The sequence below is a fragment of the Elephantulus edwardii genome, unplaced genomic scaffold, assembly GCF_000299155.1.
Source record: "Elephantulus edwardii isolate Elephantulus edwardi_28Jun2011 unplaced genomic scaffold, EleEdw1.0 scaffold00052, whole genome shotgun sequence".
In the NCBI taxonomy this organism is placed as follows: domain Eukaryota; kingdom Metazoa; phylum Chordata; class Mammalia; order Macroscelidea; family Macroscelididae; genus Elephantulus; species Elephantulus edwardii.
Window position 1 is genome coordinate 17,386,006 of NW_006399802.1, and position 15,373 is coordinate 17,401,378.

The 15,373-nt window shown below is 38.7% G+C and overlaps 1 protein-coding gene across 1 annotated transcript in view; it reads right to left on the reverse strand.

The window, feature by feature from the left end:
* The window catches only part of LOC102851395 (thioredoxin domain-containing protein 2-like), a 60,280-nt gene extending 49,365 nt beyond the window's left edge, over nucleotides 1–10,915 (reverse strand). Inside the window, exon 1 of the mRNA XM_006886989.1 lies at nucleotides 10,844–10,915. Within this exon, the coding sequence (XP_006887051.1) occupies nucleotides 10,844–10,915 (72 nt within the window). The remainder of the gene's footprint in view (nucleotides 1–10,843) is intronic.
* Nucleotides 10,916–15,373: the final 4,458 nt, after the last annotated feature.

Here is a 15,373-nt window from a genome sequence, read left to right on the forward strand (position 1 = left end):
TTGCTGTTCACAATCTTTCGATAAATCCTATTTTGCACCCCCTCTCCACCAAAATTCAACCAGATGGACCAACACAGTGACTGCAGCAATGGGCTTGAGTGTGTCAGAAATTATACAGATGGCACAGGACAGGACAGGACAGGGCTCAAATCTGTTGTTCTTAGAGTCACTGTGAGCGGTACTTGACTTGATGGCACCTAGCAACAATAACATTTTGTTCACAACAAATTTGAATTCGCTGCCAATATTTATCAGCTCAATATTTTAGGGGAAGAACAAGCCTATGACTATTTAATCTTGTGTTGCATATAACTGTTGGTAAGAGTGATTAATGACCATCTACTCTTTCTAGTTGACCCTTGTCCTTACCATTTCCAGTTGCTTCCAGACCTCTAGATGGAGTGGCATGTACCATTTTTGTTTGGCATGTGCAGCTATTATTCTTATACTACAATAAAAAGTACTTGACTTATTTCCAATTTTCTTGTCTGTTCTCTCCCTGTTAGTCACCACCTGAGCCACTTTCCTTATTACCTTCATCTCTTGACACCTAAATTTGAGATCCTTCATTTGAGGCCTCTTATTGCTGCCGTTATTGCCAGGAATTGTACTGATAGCTACATATTTTAAAAATCTCCTTATATTCTCTTTCTTTTCCTCTCTTTTCCAGAAGGACAGATGGATAGGGTTTCTCAAAGTAAATTTTCTAAACAGAAGCTCTTTTGATGTTTTGGGTTGGATAATTCCTTGTCTGTGTGTATGCTGTGCTGTGAATTGTAAGAGATTTAGTGATAATCTCTGATTAGATGCCTGTAGCACCTCCAAGTGGTTACAACTCAAACTGTCTCCAGACATTGTCAGATGTCCCCTGGGCGTGGGATGGGGTAGGCAAAATAGCCCTTGGTTGAGAATCCTTGCTTCAAAGTGTGAACTTTGTTCTGAGCATCACTTTAATATATGTTTGCCCACAAATTTCCAGCTATGGGTGATTGTGCCCACCACAAGTGACTTAATCAAGGTGCAAGCTTAGAATTCTAGGTTGTTTGTTGTTGTTAAGTGCCATTGAGTCATAGGCACATAGACCTGAATACCTGTATAACTTTCATTGTTTCTCCAAGTTCATAGAGTTTCTGGAGGCAAGCTATTTTGGAAGTGGATGCCATCCTGCTTCCAAGCTTGTTTTAATTGGGGATCTCCACTGAAGACTGTCCACCATGGGCAACCATTCTTGCATTTGATGCATCAGTGTCACAGTGTTTGGCTTCACAGCAACCACGAGTTACCTCTGAATAGCAAATGGACAGATCAGTGCTATACCAAAACAATTAAAATCAGGTCTGAGAGCCACAGACTAAAATCACCCACCTTTGTTTTGGTAGCATCACTTTCTGTTCACTGGACCAACTGAGCTCTCTCTATGTTGTGTTAAGTGTTGTCGAGTCATAGATGACTTGTAATGACCCTATGAATGAAAGACCTGAAAATTTGTATAAATGTCATCGTTTCTCCAAGTTCATAGGGTTTCCGGAGGCAAGCTATTTTGGAAGTGGATACCACTCCTGCTTAGGTAGAAGAACCAATTTAGAAGAAAAAAGTTATGGTACTTGTTACAGAGGGAAAAACACAGGGTCAGCTAAAATATGCAGGCTCTTAGAAAGCCACTCATTAACCAAATCCAGAGAAAATGTCTTCTTTGTCTACACTAAGAGAAAGGTTTTCCTTCTATTTTTGTTTCCTTAGTTCTTGAATTTCTTTGGATTGTATTTGGTAAGAAGAGAACATGGAACCAATTCTCATAGAATTAATACTAAAAACTTCTGTGATATTTCTTGGTTTGCAGTAGTCAACCAAGGCTAAGCGAGTGCGTTGGTTTTTTTAGCACTAAAGTTTATAGACTTTCCAAGGAATCTGTGACTAAGAAGTTTGCCAAGTCCAAGGACTAGAAGCGAACGAGCTAATGATTCACAGACCCAATGAAATTGAAGGCGGCCAAGCTTCGTTGAAGGCATTTGTGAAGACTAAGGCTCCAGAAATTGATGCAGTATCAACAGAGATATTTCAGCAAATGAGTGCAACATCTCAAGGACCTACTTGTCTATGTCAAGAAATCTGAAAGATAACTGACTGAAAGAGAGCTATGTACTTCCCCATTGCAAAGAAAAGTGATTCAGTGCAATATGTAAATTATGAGATAATAGTGTTAATTTATTGCACAAGTAAAATGATACTAAAGATAAAAAGTTAAAGCAGTGTATTGATAGGGAATTTTCAGAAATCTGAGCTGGATTTATAGGAGGACGTTGTATAAGGGATATCATTACTCAATGCCACATGTTCTTGGCAGAGAATATCTGAATGATATTTACTAATTTTTAAATTAATTATGCAAAAACATTTAACTGTGTCTAGCATAATAAATTGTGGACAACATTGCAAAAAAATGGAAATGTCAAAAGATTGAATTGCACTCCTGAGGAACAATCAAAAAACAGAAGGAGATACTATATGTTTAAAATTAGGAAGGATATGTATCAGGGTTGTATCTTTTTCCCATACTCGTTTAATCTGTATGCTGTGCAAAGAATCAGAGAAACTGTTTATGTAACAAAGAATGTGACATCATTGTTAGAAGAAGACTCATTAACAATTGACAATATTCAGATGATACAAACTTGCTTTCTGAAAGCAAGGAGGACTGAAGCACTTACTGAAAGATCAAACACTACAGCTTTCAGTAGTAATTTACACTTTTGAGAAAATAACTAGACCAATAAACAACAACGTGATAGGGAAATGGACTGAATAATTCAATTGTTGCAAGCAAGCAGCAGCAACAGATGGCAGCAATTTACACCCTGCCTGTGCCACTTTGCTCGTATCTAAGCCTCCATCATTTGATACAAGCCCTTTGGTACAAACCCATTTGAGCTTTATTGACTATGCAAAGACATCTGACTGTGTGGATCATATTCAATTACAGCTGACATTGACAAGAATGGGAATTCTAGTTCAGTTAACTGTGCTTGTGTGAAATCTATACTTAAGACAAAGAGGCTACTGAGTGACCAGAGCAAGGGAACACTGCTACATAGTTTAAAATTAGGAAAAGTGTGTGTCAAGGTTGTATCCCTTCTCCAAACCTGTTTAATCTGTATGCTGAGCAAAGTATTTGAAAAGCTGGAGTCTATGAAGAAGAATGTAGCATCAGGATTGGAGGATGATTCATCATTACGTGCATGACATGACTTTGCTTGCTCAAAGTGAGGAGGACTTAAAGCATTTACTGAAGAAGGTTAAACACCGCTGCCTTCAATATGGACTGCATCTCAATATCAAGAACACAAAAATTCTCTCCACTGGACAGATATGTAACATCATGATAGCTGGGGGAAAGATTGAGACTTTATCTTACATGGATCTGAAGTCAATATACTTACACTGGGAAAGTCTATAGCTGGGGATGTCCCAAAATTATTGAGGAGCAATTATGTCGGTTTAAAGACTAAGGCACCCTTCATTCAGGTCATTTTTTTCCCCCATTACTTGCTATGTATCGGAGAGCTAAACAATAAATAAGGATGACAGAAGATTTGATGCATTTGAAGTGTGGTGTTGGAGTACTGAATTATCCCATGATTGCCAAATGAACAAACAGACATGTATTGTAAAAGGTGCAGCCAGGGTGCTCCTTGGAGGCAAAGATGATAAAGTTTTGTCTCATATACTTTGAGATGTTAGTACGAGAGGTTATTCATTCCTTGGAGTAGGATCTCATGCTTGGAAAGGTTGGAGAAGGAAAAGACCCTTGACAGGTGGGTTGACACAGTGCCTGCAACAATGGGCTTGAGTGTGTCAGAAATTTGAAGGATGGCACAGGATAGGAAAGAATCCACATCTGCTGTTTATTGGGTCACTATGAGTCATCTTTAACCTGAAGGCACCTAACAACAATGACATCAACATACATATTTGAGATCTAGACAATGAATGAGGAAGACCAAACAAGAATTGATGCCTGTGCATTATGGTGTTGGTGAAGAATACTTGATATATTCTGTTCTGACAGAAGAATGAACACATCTGTCTAGGAGGCAGTGAAGCCTTTTTGGAAGTAAAAATGAATGGTGAGATTTTGTTCTACGTAGTATAGATATGTTAGCAGGAGGGAACAATCTCTGGGAAGGACATCATGCTTGTAAAGCCAAGGATCAGTGAAAAAGGGAAAGACCAACCTTAAATGAAATGGATTGACACAGTGGTTTCAATACAGTGATTGCACAGCTATGATTGTGAGGACGAGTCGGCTCCTATGCAGTGTTTCATTCTGCTGTACATGATAGTGTTGCTGTAACTGGAATTGACTCAGTAACACCTAATATCAATACCAGGAACAAAATTCTGAAAATGGCCAAGGTCATAAACACTTTTTAAGTTCCAAAGAGGAGAGAGTATCTAACTGGTAAACACATTTCTACTTCAGAGAAAGAAAACAAATTGTGTTCAAGCATTTTCTGTAAAAGGACACTCATGGTTTTCCCTTTATTCTTTTCTCCGTGACGTGCTCTCACATGTCTTTTCCTAGACTCACTTCTGACCTCAGTGTTGATGCTCTAAGGCAATCTGGGTGGGGTTCCTTTTTCAGAAGTCAGGATTATTTTTTTCTTAAAAAAAAATTTAATTATGAATAGAAAATGGAATCTTGAGTGACTAGGATTTTTTAACTTGCAAATTACTTAGAAAAGGGAAGAAAAATAGTTGGTGAGAAAAAAAGAAAGGTGATAGGACAACACAAAAAAGATAATGTAGGAAAAAAAGAAGAATGAAATAATATACAGAGACCATAAAGAAAAAAATGTTTCTTTTTTAAAAAATTAAACAAACCAAACAAACAACAAAACAATAAAACCTCCCCCAAAACCAAATTAAAAAAAAAACAAAACCCAAACTCTGAGGTCATTCTTATTAGTCAATAAGGTCACCCTTACTAGTCCAAATGCCAAATTTAGTTGGTGGTTGGAATTTGCTAGCAGCTCTGTGGAGAAAGATGACTGTCTGTCTCCATGTGATTTACAGTCTTGGAAATCCACTGGAGGGTCCAACTTGATGGCAATGAGAGGACACAATGGGGGAAACTGGTGGAAATGGATATGACCTTTGTCTTAGTAGCGCCACCTATGGGTCATGCCACCACAGCACCACCAGACATTCTTCGTGGGAAAGAGTGAATTATTTTCATAGTTGATAGATGCCTCTCATTACTCTGAATGATTTGCTAATTTGCACCTTGAATTATTTACTTCTTGACTTTCAGATCATCTCTTCACACAAGTCTCCATTTTTACCTTTAGATTAATTTTGCAATCTGAATATGGCTTCTGTGTATCCTGAAGTCAGACATTGACTATTCCAGAATCTGGAACAAATTCCTAGCGGATTTAAAATGTAAGTACTTGCACACTAAGACTTCTGATTACTTATAAACCCCGGGCAAGCTTGAGAATGGCCGAACTATGAAATAGAGCCTGGTCTTCTTTGTCTAACTCACTGAGTTATTCCAAGAAGTAAATGAGATTACAATACTGAAACTAATTTGAGGTGTGTGTGTGTGTGTGTGTGTGTGTGTAGTGTGTATGTTTATACATGCGTTTGGTAAAAAGGGAATATAACCAGTTCAGTGGCATGAGAAAAGGATTCATTCCAAGCCATTGCCATTTAATTTATAAGGAGAAAGGATTATGAAAGAACTGGTAAGAGAGTCTAAAATCAGAGGCACTTGGTTTGTGTGTAAATAGGGCAGTCTAAGATCTGAGCCTTAACTCCAGTAAAGTCTTGCCATGAGTCTGGAAGCCATACTGGAGTTTCACAATCTGCCTTTCCAAATAATAATCCCTTTAATCTTGGTGCTCACTGTGCCAGTTAACTCAAGAAGGGTCCTTTCCTTGCAGGTCTGGCCTGTCTGTGAAAGACAGCTAATCTCTTCTCAAAGGGTCTTTGTCATAAACAAAGATAAACAAATAGATGCTAGATGTGAAGGGTAGATAAGCAAATAGATGTTAGATGTGAAGGGTCTTGAGATAGACATTGCCTAAATCTTTACAATAGACCTCCAGAAACAGATATGACTGAGGATGAAACGTGTTATGTGCTGTGCTCATGGTGTCCCTGTGAGAAAGGATAAAACCTTGCCCAATTCTGTCCCGTTTTCACAACCTCTGCTGTGCTTAAGCCCATTGTTAGAGTTACTGCTTTAATCCATGACATTGAAGGTCTTCCTCTCCTTTGTTGACCAGCTACTCTTCCAAACCTGATGTCCCTTTTCAAGGACTGGTCCCTTCTGACAACAAGCCTATTTATGTGAGATGATGAAGTCTTGCCAGCCTCATCTGCAAGGAGACTCCAGCGGAACTATTTCCAGAACAGATGCATTCATTCTTCTGGACAACCATGGTCTTGTTCAGTCATCCTGGGACCACCCTGTAATAAATTGAATGGCATATACTTTGATTCAATCATATAATCCTATTTATTATGCATTACCTATCTATTGTTGCCAAATTCCCACTTCTGATATCCCACCACCAACTTCCCTTACGGTCTTTCAGCCAGTTCTGAATCTTCTAATCTTTAGCTCCTATTCAAAAAATATGAGAAAATTTTTTTCGTTGTTGTTGTTGTCTGGCAGAATGACTATTTTCACTCAGTGATAATAGACATTTCCTTGTCCAAACGGTCACTATCCCTCAGTAAAGTTCATTTGCATTTATTTTAGTTGACTCTGATTGATGTTGCTCTAACTCAGAAGCCAGACAGAGTTGGTACCCAAACAGATACGATATCTACAGTGCTGACAAGGAATGATGGTGCAAAAGACACAGCTTGGCATTTTTTTAACCTTTACTGCATTATTTCCATTTGTTTTTTGTGAACAATTGACTATTTCTTTATCTTAAGTAAAGTCCCATGTAAATATATCTTCATAGTTCATTTTCTAAATGAAAAATCTTTGCTCGTATAAAGCCATCACTCTCTGGGACATGACTGTGATTTCCAGTGAGATCTCATATCTTTTCTTTACACTCCAGACAAACCATGACACTGGTAGGGCTGTCAACATTTATGTATTCTTCTTGAAGCTGCAGTTGGGGATAATTATCAATTGGGGATATCTGGAAGGATGCTGGTGGCCAGAGCCATATGTTCTCCCCATACCTATTCTATTTGTGAATGACTGTATCACGGTGGGTAAGTCACTTAACCTCTGGGCCTCATTTTCAAAATCTTAAAATTGAGAGAGGCCTTGACCACTAAAGTCCTTAAGGAAGTTCCTAAGAACTTACATCTTCTAGTTACAACTTTTCAGAGAGTTATGCTGTCAAAGGACCAACTGGGGAAGACTTTTGGGGCAATGAAATGACACATTCTTTAGTAAAGATGGATATGAAGCTGGAAGTCTGCCCATCAAGAAAGGAAAAAAAAAAAGAAAAACTTAACAAGTCAGCAAAAAGAACCATATAGGGGTGTAGCCCAGAGACTGCTGCCAGGAAAAAAAAAAAAAAGAAGTCTCCTGTACGTGCTTATGTGAATCAATGGGCTTAATGACAAGGCTGATGTGGTCGGATTGAGAAGGCAGGGTAAGTGTGTGAAATGAATGAATGTGCTATATGAGGCATGCAGAGGGAAGGAACTCAATTTCACCAACTCCATCCTTTCATTTTCCACTCAGCTGTCGAGGGAAGCAACAGAATGAATGGGAGAGCAGGATGTTGGGGGACATCTTGAAATAATCCATACAATGAAAACCAAGGATGTTTAGGAAACAGCCTTCTCCAAGTCATGCAAAACTCGAGAATTAGAAAAACTCATGTTTAAGAGTGGAGCTGAAAAGTCAAGAATGTCTGATTTTCTTTGCTTAGAAAGAACAAGATTAAAAATACATCCCTAGAGAGAGACTCAGGACATGAATAATTTCTTTTAGAAGGGTCAGCTGGCTAAAGCTGGCTACAACAAGGGGAAGGTTATGTTCTAAATGTCTCACTATTCCAACTACTCTACTACTCCATCATTTCGAGTATCAACTGCTCTCCCTCCCTCAGCAGCCTGCCTCTCTTCTTTGGGTTCTCTCATCTTTGTACCCTCTCAAAGAACCTACACATCATCATGGAAATGACTCAAGCATTTGTGAAGGTTGGCAAGTCCCAAATCTGGAGGCTTTTCCTGACTTACATGGTTGCAGGGGCTGACAAACTCAAACTGGCAGATCCTAAGACAGGCTCTAATGGGACTCATAAGGCTTCAGAAGCTGATGAATCAGGTCAGACAAATGGACTGTTGGCTTGAGTTCAAAGAACTGGAGGTCAGATAATGAGCCAGATGTTGGATACAGAGCGAGAGCGAGAACTCTGCAAGAGCTTGCATATATTGGATGTAGACCACATCCTTAAGGGAACGAACCCCAACTAAAGCCAAAGGGTATAGGGGGTGGTGACTTGAGTCACACCCTCTAGTAAAGGGGTGACTTATGATACATGTTACCTTAATCCTGCCTCCATATGATGAGGAAAGGTTCACTCCAAAATGTGACCAGAATCACAGCAGAGAAGCTAAGATTTAGAAACACACCACAAATGGAGGACTTTGGCTAGAAGGGCCCTGCTAAGCAACTCACTGCATGCATGGCACTTGGTAAAGCTGTCTTAGACTCAACAAATGTTTCTAAAATTCTGTGCCAGTAAATGATCTCAAAGTCAAAGTCAATGCCATGGAGTCTGGACCAACTCATAGTTTGACCCTCCAGCAGGTTTCCAGAGGCTGTACCTCACTCAAGAGATTGTCAATATTTCTTCCATGGAGTGGCACAATTCCTTACCCTCTAGGCCACCAACTAATCTTGGAGTATTATATGTATTCTACTATGAGACACTAGAGATTTAATTTTATTTCTTCTTACTGTAGCTAAGATAATGTGACTGCAAGTTGTGCTATTAAACTGGCAGTTACGGTATGCATAAGACATTATAAGGTACATTGCCAATTTAGAGGTGTTAAAGCATAGCAAAAGTGTATTTTGCATGAATGATGCCTGTGAACAATGAATAGGGAAGTCTGAAGAAGAACTGATGCCTCTGAAATGTGGTATTTATGAAGAGTATTGAATATCCCATGGATTGTCTAAAGAACAAACAAATCTCTCTTGGAGGAAGTGCAATTCAGGCGCTCCTTAGAGACAAAGATAGTGAAACATTTAGTAAACTGCTTGGGAGGAAACTGCCCACTATTTGAACTATAGCTTTTGAGCTGGAAGAGTAGCTCCTTACCATTAAGCCATCAGAGCTTCAAATCTCAGCAAGAGGATACTTCCCATCTTTCTCCTGAAACTAACTGGTAGATTCAAACTGTTGATGTTTCAGTTAGCAATGAGCCACGTAAGACATTATCCACTAGACCACCATGGCAAGATTAAATGAACAGTTTTATTAACCTGATAAGGCAATGTTGCACTGGGGCTGATGGATACTGTTCCTACCTCTCTCTGAAGGGCTCTGTTTTCAGTGTTCTTGTGAAGTTTTCTTCCGTCCAACCCTGTTGGATGATTTGAATATGGAGTAAGGAAATACGAGAGCCTAACAAAAATGAGCTGATTCTGTAAATTATGTATCTTCTTATCAAAAAGGAGACTCCTTTAACCTTCATAAGAGTTATTGCTGTTGATTGTCTTCGAGTTGAATATGACTCTTAGCGACCCTATGAACAAAAGGTCTGAAGCCTTTCTATAACTATCGACATTTATCAAAGTTCATAGGGTTTCTGGAGGCATGTTGTTTAGGAAGTGGATGCCACTCCTGCTTGGTTCCTTTCCACCGATGAGGAAAGCCAGGCCTTGGGGAGGTTAAGTATCTTCTTTAGGTTACTCTGGTCATGTGGCTAATAATGAAGGGATATGAATGTGAGGAGTTTTAATCAGCACGTAAATAAGAAATGGATCTTGTCATTAAGGAGATCCAGACATATAAACTAGTTATGCTGTAAAGAGAAAACCTTTAATAGTGGTTTGTACAAAGTATGATGCACTTCAGAGGATGAAGCTATTAAATCAAACAATCTTACATATTTATAAGCAAACTGAGCATGCTAGTGAGTCTGACACATTTCTTTTAAAGAATGACATGTTTTAGAGCTCTATATTTTTTTCACAGTTTGGTGAGTGTGGATTGAGCAGTAGTGAGTGCATTTATTATAAGGGTTCATGGATCTCAAACACAAATTTCATTAAATCATAGCCAATAAAAAGAATTTAAATAATGTATTATGGAAAATTTCAAACATATGGAGAAGATATTATAGTGAATCCCCATGGAGCCCATACTCAGACTCAGTTGTTAGCCTTCTACTATTTTTGTTTTACCTAAACCTCTCTCCCGCCCCCAGCTCCATTTTTAAATAGAGCACTGAAAACCCAATCTGAAGATTTATGCACTTTTATAAGTAAATATCTCAGTATGGATATCTAACATGCAAAAACTTAAAAGGAAGCAACATAACAGTATCACAACCAACAAAATTGAAAAGAATTCCAAATATTTACCTAATATTTATCCAGTATATGCCCAATTATCTCTTATTAATTTGTATGGCATAATTCTATTAAATAATTTTACGCTTTTTGTAGAGAATAAGGATAGAAAGTTTTCCTTCTAAGTTCCATTCTGGCAATAATTGCAAAGACAAAAACCCCTTTTCAATGAGTAATTTGTTAGTAAATAAAAAGATAATGAGTAGAGACAGAACATAGGGCATAACTTTATTTATAAAGTGAAGGCCGCAAAGTAGATTGAAAAACAAATACATGATAGCCACGTGAATTACCGTTGAGGCAGCGGGGATCAAACTCCCCGGTGTTATGGAGCATGATGGCCATTTTGCACAGGTAGGAAGAGCAGGTAATTCTTAAAGGCCATCTCATGCTTTTTGTCTAAGTGATTTCTTACTACCACCTGCCTTCCAAACTTTATCACAAATCTAATAAACAAACACACCTCATCACCCATCTAAACCAACTGAGCCTTAAAGGTAACTTAAAAAAAATTTTTTTTCCACTCTGCAACCCTCATTCCGGATTCATGGTAATCATAATGCCCTAAAATATATTACTTTTAAACTATACTCGGGGTAGGGGTGTGTGTGTGTGAAAAGTGCAACAATGAATGAATGGAAGTCCAAAATCCCTGTAGATGTTCATTGAAATTAATAAAAAAAAAAGTAAATAAAAAATTTTTTTGTCATTCATATACATTGCGTTTTGAGGTAACTTTTAAGGAGTGACCATTTTGAGGAGCACTGGTGGAGCAGTGGATAAACCCTCACTGCTAAACAAAAGGTCAGTGGTTTGAACTCGGCAGCCACTTCTCGAGGGAAAGCTGTACTAGTCTGTTTTGTAAACATTACAACTTTGGAAATCTTACAGGATAGTTCAAGGCACTTCTGGCGGCATAGTGGTAAGAAGCTGAGTTGCAATCCTGAAGGCATGTGGTTCAAATCCACCACCTGCTCCACGAGAAAGACGGGTAATTTCCTCTCCTGTGATTAACTGCCTCTGAAAACCCACCAGAGGGCCAGCTATGGGTCGGTTCTGAGTCTACAGTATATAACAGCAGTTGTCCTGTCCTGTCCTACAGGGTGGCTAGGAGTCAGATTTGACTTGACAGCGACAGGTATTAATCATTTTGCTTTTTTAGGTTCCATCTTTCTTTCATGTTGGAAAGGGAATTATGAAATCAGAATTAAAAATTTTAGTTACTTTCCTCTCAGAAAATCATGTGTACACACACACACACACACACACACACAAAATTTACTGCTTAAAAATTATTTTTATGGTGTTACATTCCTGAGAGCTCCCTTGAATTCTGTATTGTTTTATAAAAGCTTTCTCCCCCTACTCTTGTTTCATTCTTTCCTTCCTATTTATTCAGCACCTTATTGCTAAGTGTTACCAAGGATATAATGACATAAAAGACATAATTCCCCCCTTTAAGTAGCTTGTCTTACTAGCAAGATGGGTCAATGACCATTGCCTACTGTGAGCTAACTAACTTCAGAACCATGTAAGAGGGGTAACTATTGGTCAAAATGAACAAAAGGAATTTACACTATCAAAAAGGGAGAGCACATTGAGTTTAGCAGTGGAAACAAAAGATATGGGATTAGTCAACTAAGACCTGTGTGTACGTGTTTACAAGAATTTCTGTACATATTTGACCTGTGTTGTCTCTTCTTTCTCTCACAGACAGTCTCTCTCTCTCCACCCCCCACCCCCTTTGTATTTGGATATCCACATTGGCTAGTGTGTTCATCTTTTGACATTGCTAATTAGAAGGAAAGAGAAAAGGCAGAACTCATCCACAGATGCTGTGTCCCATCTAAGGTGACCTGCAGATGGGGGCAGCAGGATTTAGAATAAAGTCAGTAGCTGAGAATTCAGGAATAGTAAAGAGAATAGAGTGGGGTTGGTGAGTCCGATAGTGGGAACAGGTAAGTAGAACTGGGAGAAGAGGAAGGTGGTACAAGAGATGACTAAAGAAAGGCCTCAGGATGAGATCATGGCATAGTCGGAGAACTGGGAGCCATTCATCATGTCTTCTCAATGCTGCAGTTATGACTTATGGAACATTTTGGACTGTCTTACAAACATAGCCTGAAGTTATTTGGTGGGACTCTCATAGAAATCAAGGCTGCTTTGTGATGAGGAACATTTTTCTTTTGCAAATATAAAAAAACCTAGGCTAAGCTACTTAATTATAAAGCTTACATGAAGTTGCAAACGGCAGGATCATGTTCTAGCTAAGAGTTGTCCTCTGCAAAGGGTGCTGTTGCTGACTGCGTTGAGTTCTAGCCTTGGGGTTTAGGTGTTGGGCTGTAGTTTCTAGATCTTTCAGGCATTGCTTTTCTGTACCTCAGTTTTTTTAGCTATAAAGGAGGGAGTTTCACAGGATAGGGCAGGGGCTGGGCAGAGGAAACAGTACTAACTTTTGCTCAACTTTGCTAAATGTCAGTCATCTCCATAATTTTCAAGTCTCATTACTTTGAGACAATATAAGATACATTTTAAATTACAAAGCAAGGGAAGTATTTTGATATGCTTTCTTTTTGGTTAGATTTATCCATTCTTTCAGGTTTTCCTAGTTTGTTGGTTCTCGTTCCCTATTACCCTTGCCGATAGAGTGCACGTTAACGTAAAAGCATAAATTAACCGAACATTCTCCTGGGAAAAGAGAGAGCCAGTGAATATAATAAAGGAGGAAACCTAATGATTCATCTGGGTGGGGATTAGGCATGTCATAAGACAGGTCAGGACTTATGAGGGTGGAGCAAACCATTTGAAAACAGGTCCTATGAAGAGTGGGTGTGGTCAACATTCCTTCAGAAAAGAGGAGTCAGTACTGAGACTCTAGACACTCCAGCACCATGGCCTGATGATACGACAACCCAGAGATATCCTACCTATAATCATGTATTTTAGCTTGCTTTGCCTGCTGGTTCCTGCCCACAGGAACATGTAGCTGCAATACCAGGTGAAGACGTGTAACCCAATGTGTTTGCAGTTTCTGCCATTTTCCAAACAGTCCATTTCTTTCAGGTTCTGTGTGTCTTGATGATGGGCTCAGGGTACCCTGAGTGGCTAGTTTATAATTAGGGAACAAAATGAAAGTTTGGACACTACCTGGAGATAAGAGTTAGGAGAGAACATGAGTGATTAAGTATGATGAGAGAATAATGCTGTTGCTTTGTTGATGTCTCAGGAAGCTTAACAAAGTAATTCTGATGTATCTTAGCTGATAAATTGGAGGCTGCAGGTGTTCATCTCTGTGTTCACCTGCATAAAGTATAAAGCACAGGGTAGTACTGTAAAGTACACTGATGGTTTGAATGACTTTTATTAGGTTCATTGGCTTGATCTCTAGCAAATATTTTTCTCCTATTCACACAGGCAGTTCAAAATGGATTGATATTTTCTGTTGGTAAAAGCTTCTATTTTTATATCAGACTAAGAGTCAACTTGATCTGAAGACTTTTTTCTAGAAAGATTCCTAATGGAGTGTTTAAACAAAACTGTATGAAGGTGAGACCACTGAGCTTATACTGTGTAAGCCAGTACACATGCCAAATTAATTAGGGTAAACAGAAAGATGATACATGCATTAACAGAAAGCTTCATATGAATGACTTTTAAAATTACTTTTAATGACTATAAAAGTATGTACATGAGTGCAAAAGGAATATGTTTTCACTTAAAATAAGTCAGAAAGGGGAAATTTATCTAAGAGACTAAAAAAAATTACCCTGTCCATAATATATAAAATAAATAAACTGTATAACAATAAGAAAATTCTGAATTATAATTTTAACAGAAGATGCAATGATATACCTGTATTAGTTTTCTAGCACTATAATAATAAATCACCATAAACTTGGTGACTTCAAACAACAAAAATTATTGAGGAGCAATGATGGAAGTTTGAGGACTAAGGTGTGCCTGATTCAGGGCCTGTATACATCTGAGAGCTCGACAATGACTAAGGATAAGAGAAGAAGTGTTGATGCCTTTGAACTGCGGTGCTGGAGAAGAGTGCTGAATGAATATCCCACCGACTGTCAAAAGAACATGTCTAAGAGAAGGTGCAATCAGAGAGCTCCTTGAAGGCAAAGAAGATGAAGCTTCATCTCACTTACTTTGGGCATGTTCCCAAGAGAGGTTATTTCTTGGAGGGACACCGTGCTTGGTAAGGTGGAGCAACAGCAAAGGAGAGGAAGACCCTCAACCAGGTGGTTTGATACAGTGACTGCAGCAATGTGCTTGAGTGTGTCAGAGACTGTGAGGATGGCACAGGACAGGGCAGAGTTCAGATCAGTTTTTCTTTCTTCCCTTTTTTTAAATTTAAATTTATTATTAATTTCAGTAAAAATTTACAGAGACTTTGGATTTCCATTCATTCATTGTTGCATTTTTCTCCCCTCTCAGCCCTTCCCCCTAGTGCACTACCCTCTTGGAAAAATAAAATTCTTTCATTGTTTTACAAACCTTCCCCCAGGTCCACTTCACCATGTAGCCTTCGCTCTAGACTTCTGTCATGACAAAAATACCTAATCACACATCTCTTTTAAACAGTTTTCTCCCTCATCTGTTTCAATGCAGTATACACTATTGAACCCATCTTTCTCAGTCTCTCCCCAACCCCAAGGTCAGTCCTGCTTTATAACAGTGGCACCATGCAGTATCTGTCCTTTAGTGACTGAGATACTTCACTCAGCATAATGTCCTCCAGAGTCACCCATTTTGAGTAATATTGCATGAGTTCCTTGTTTTTCAATGCAGCAT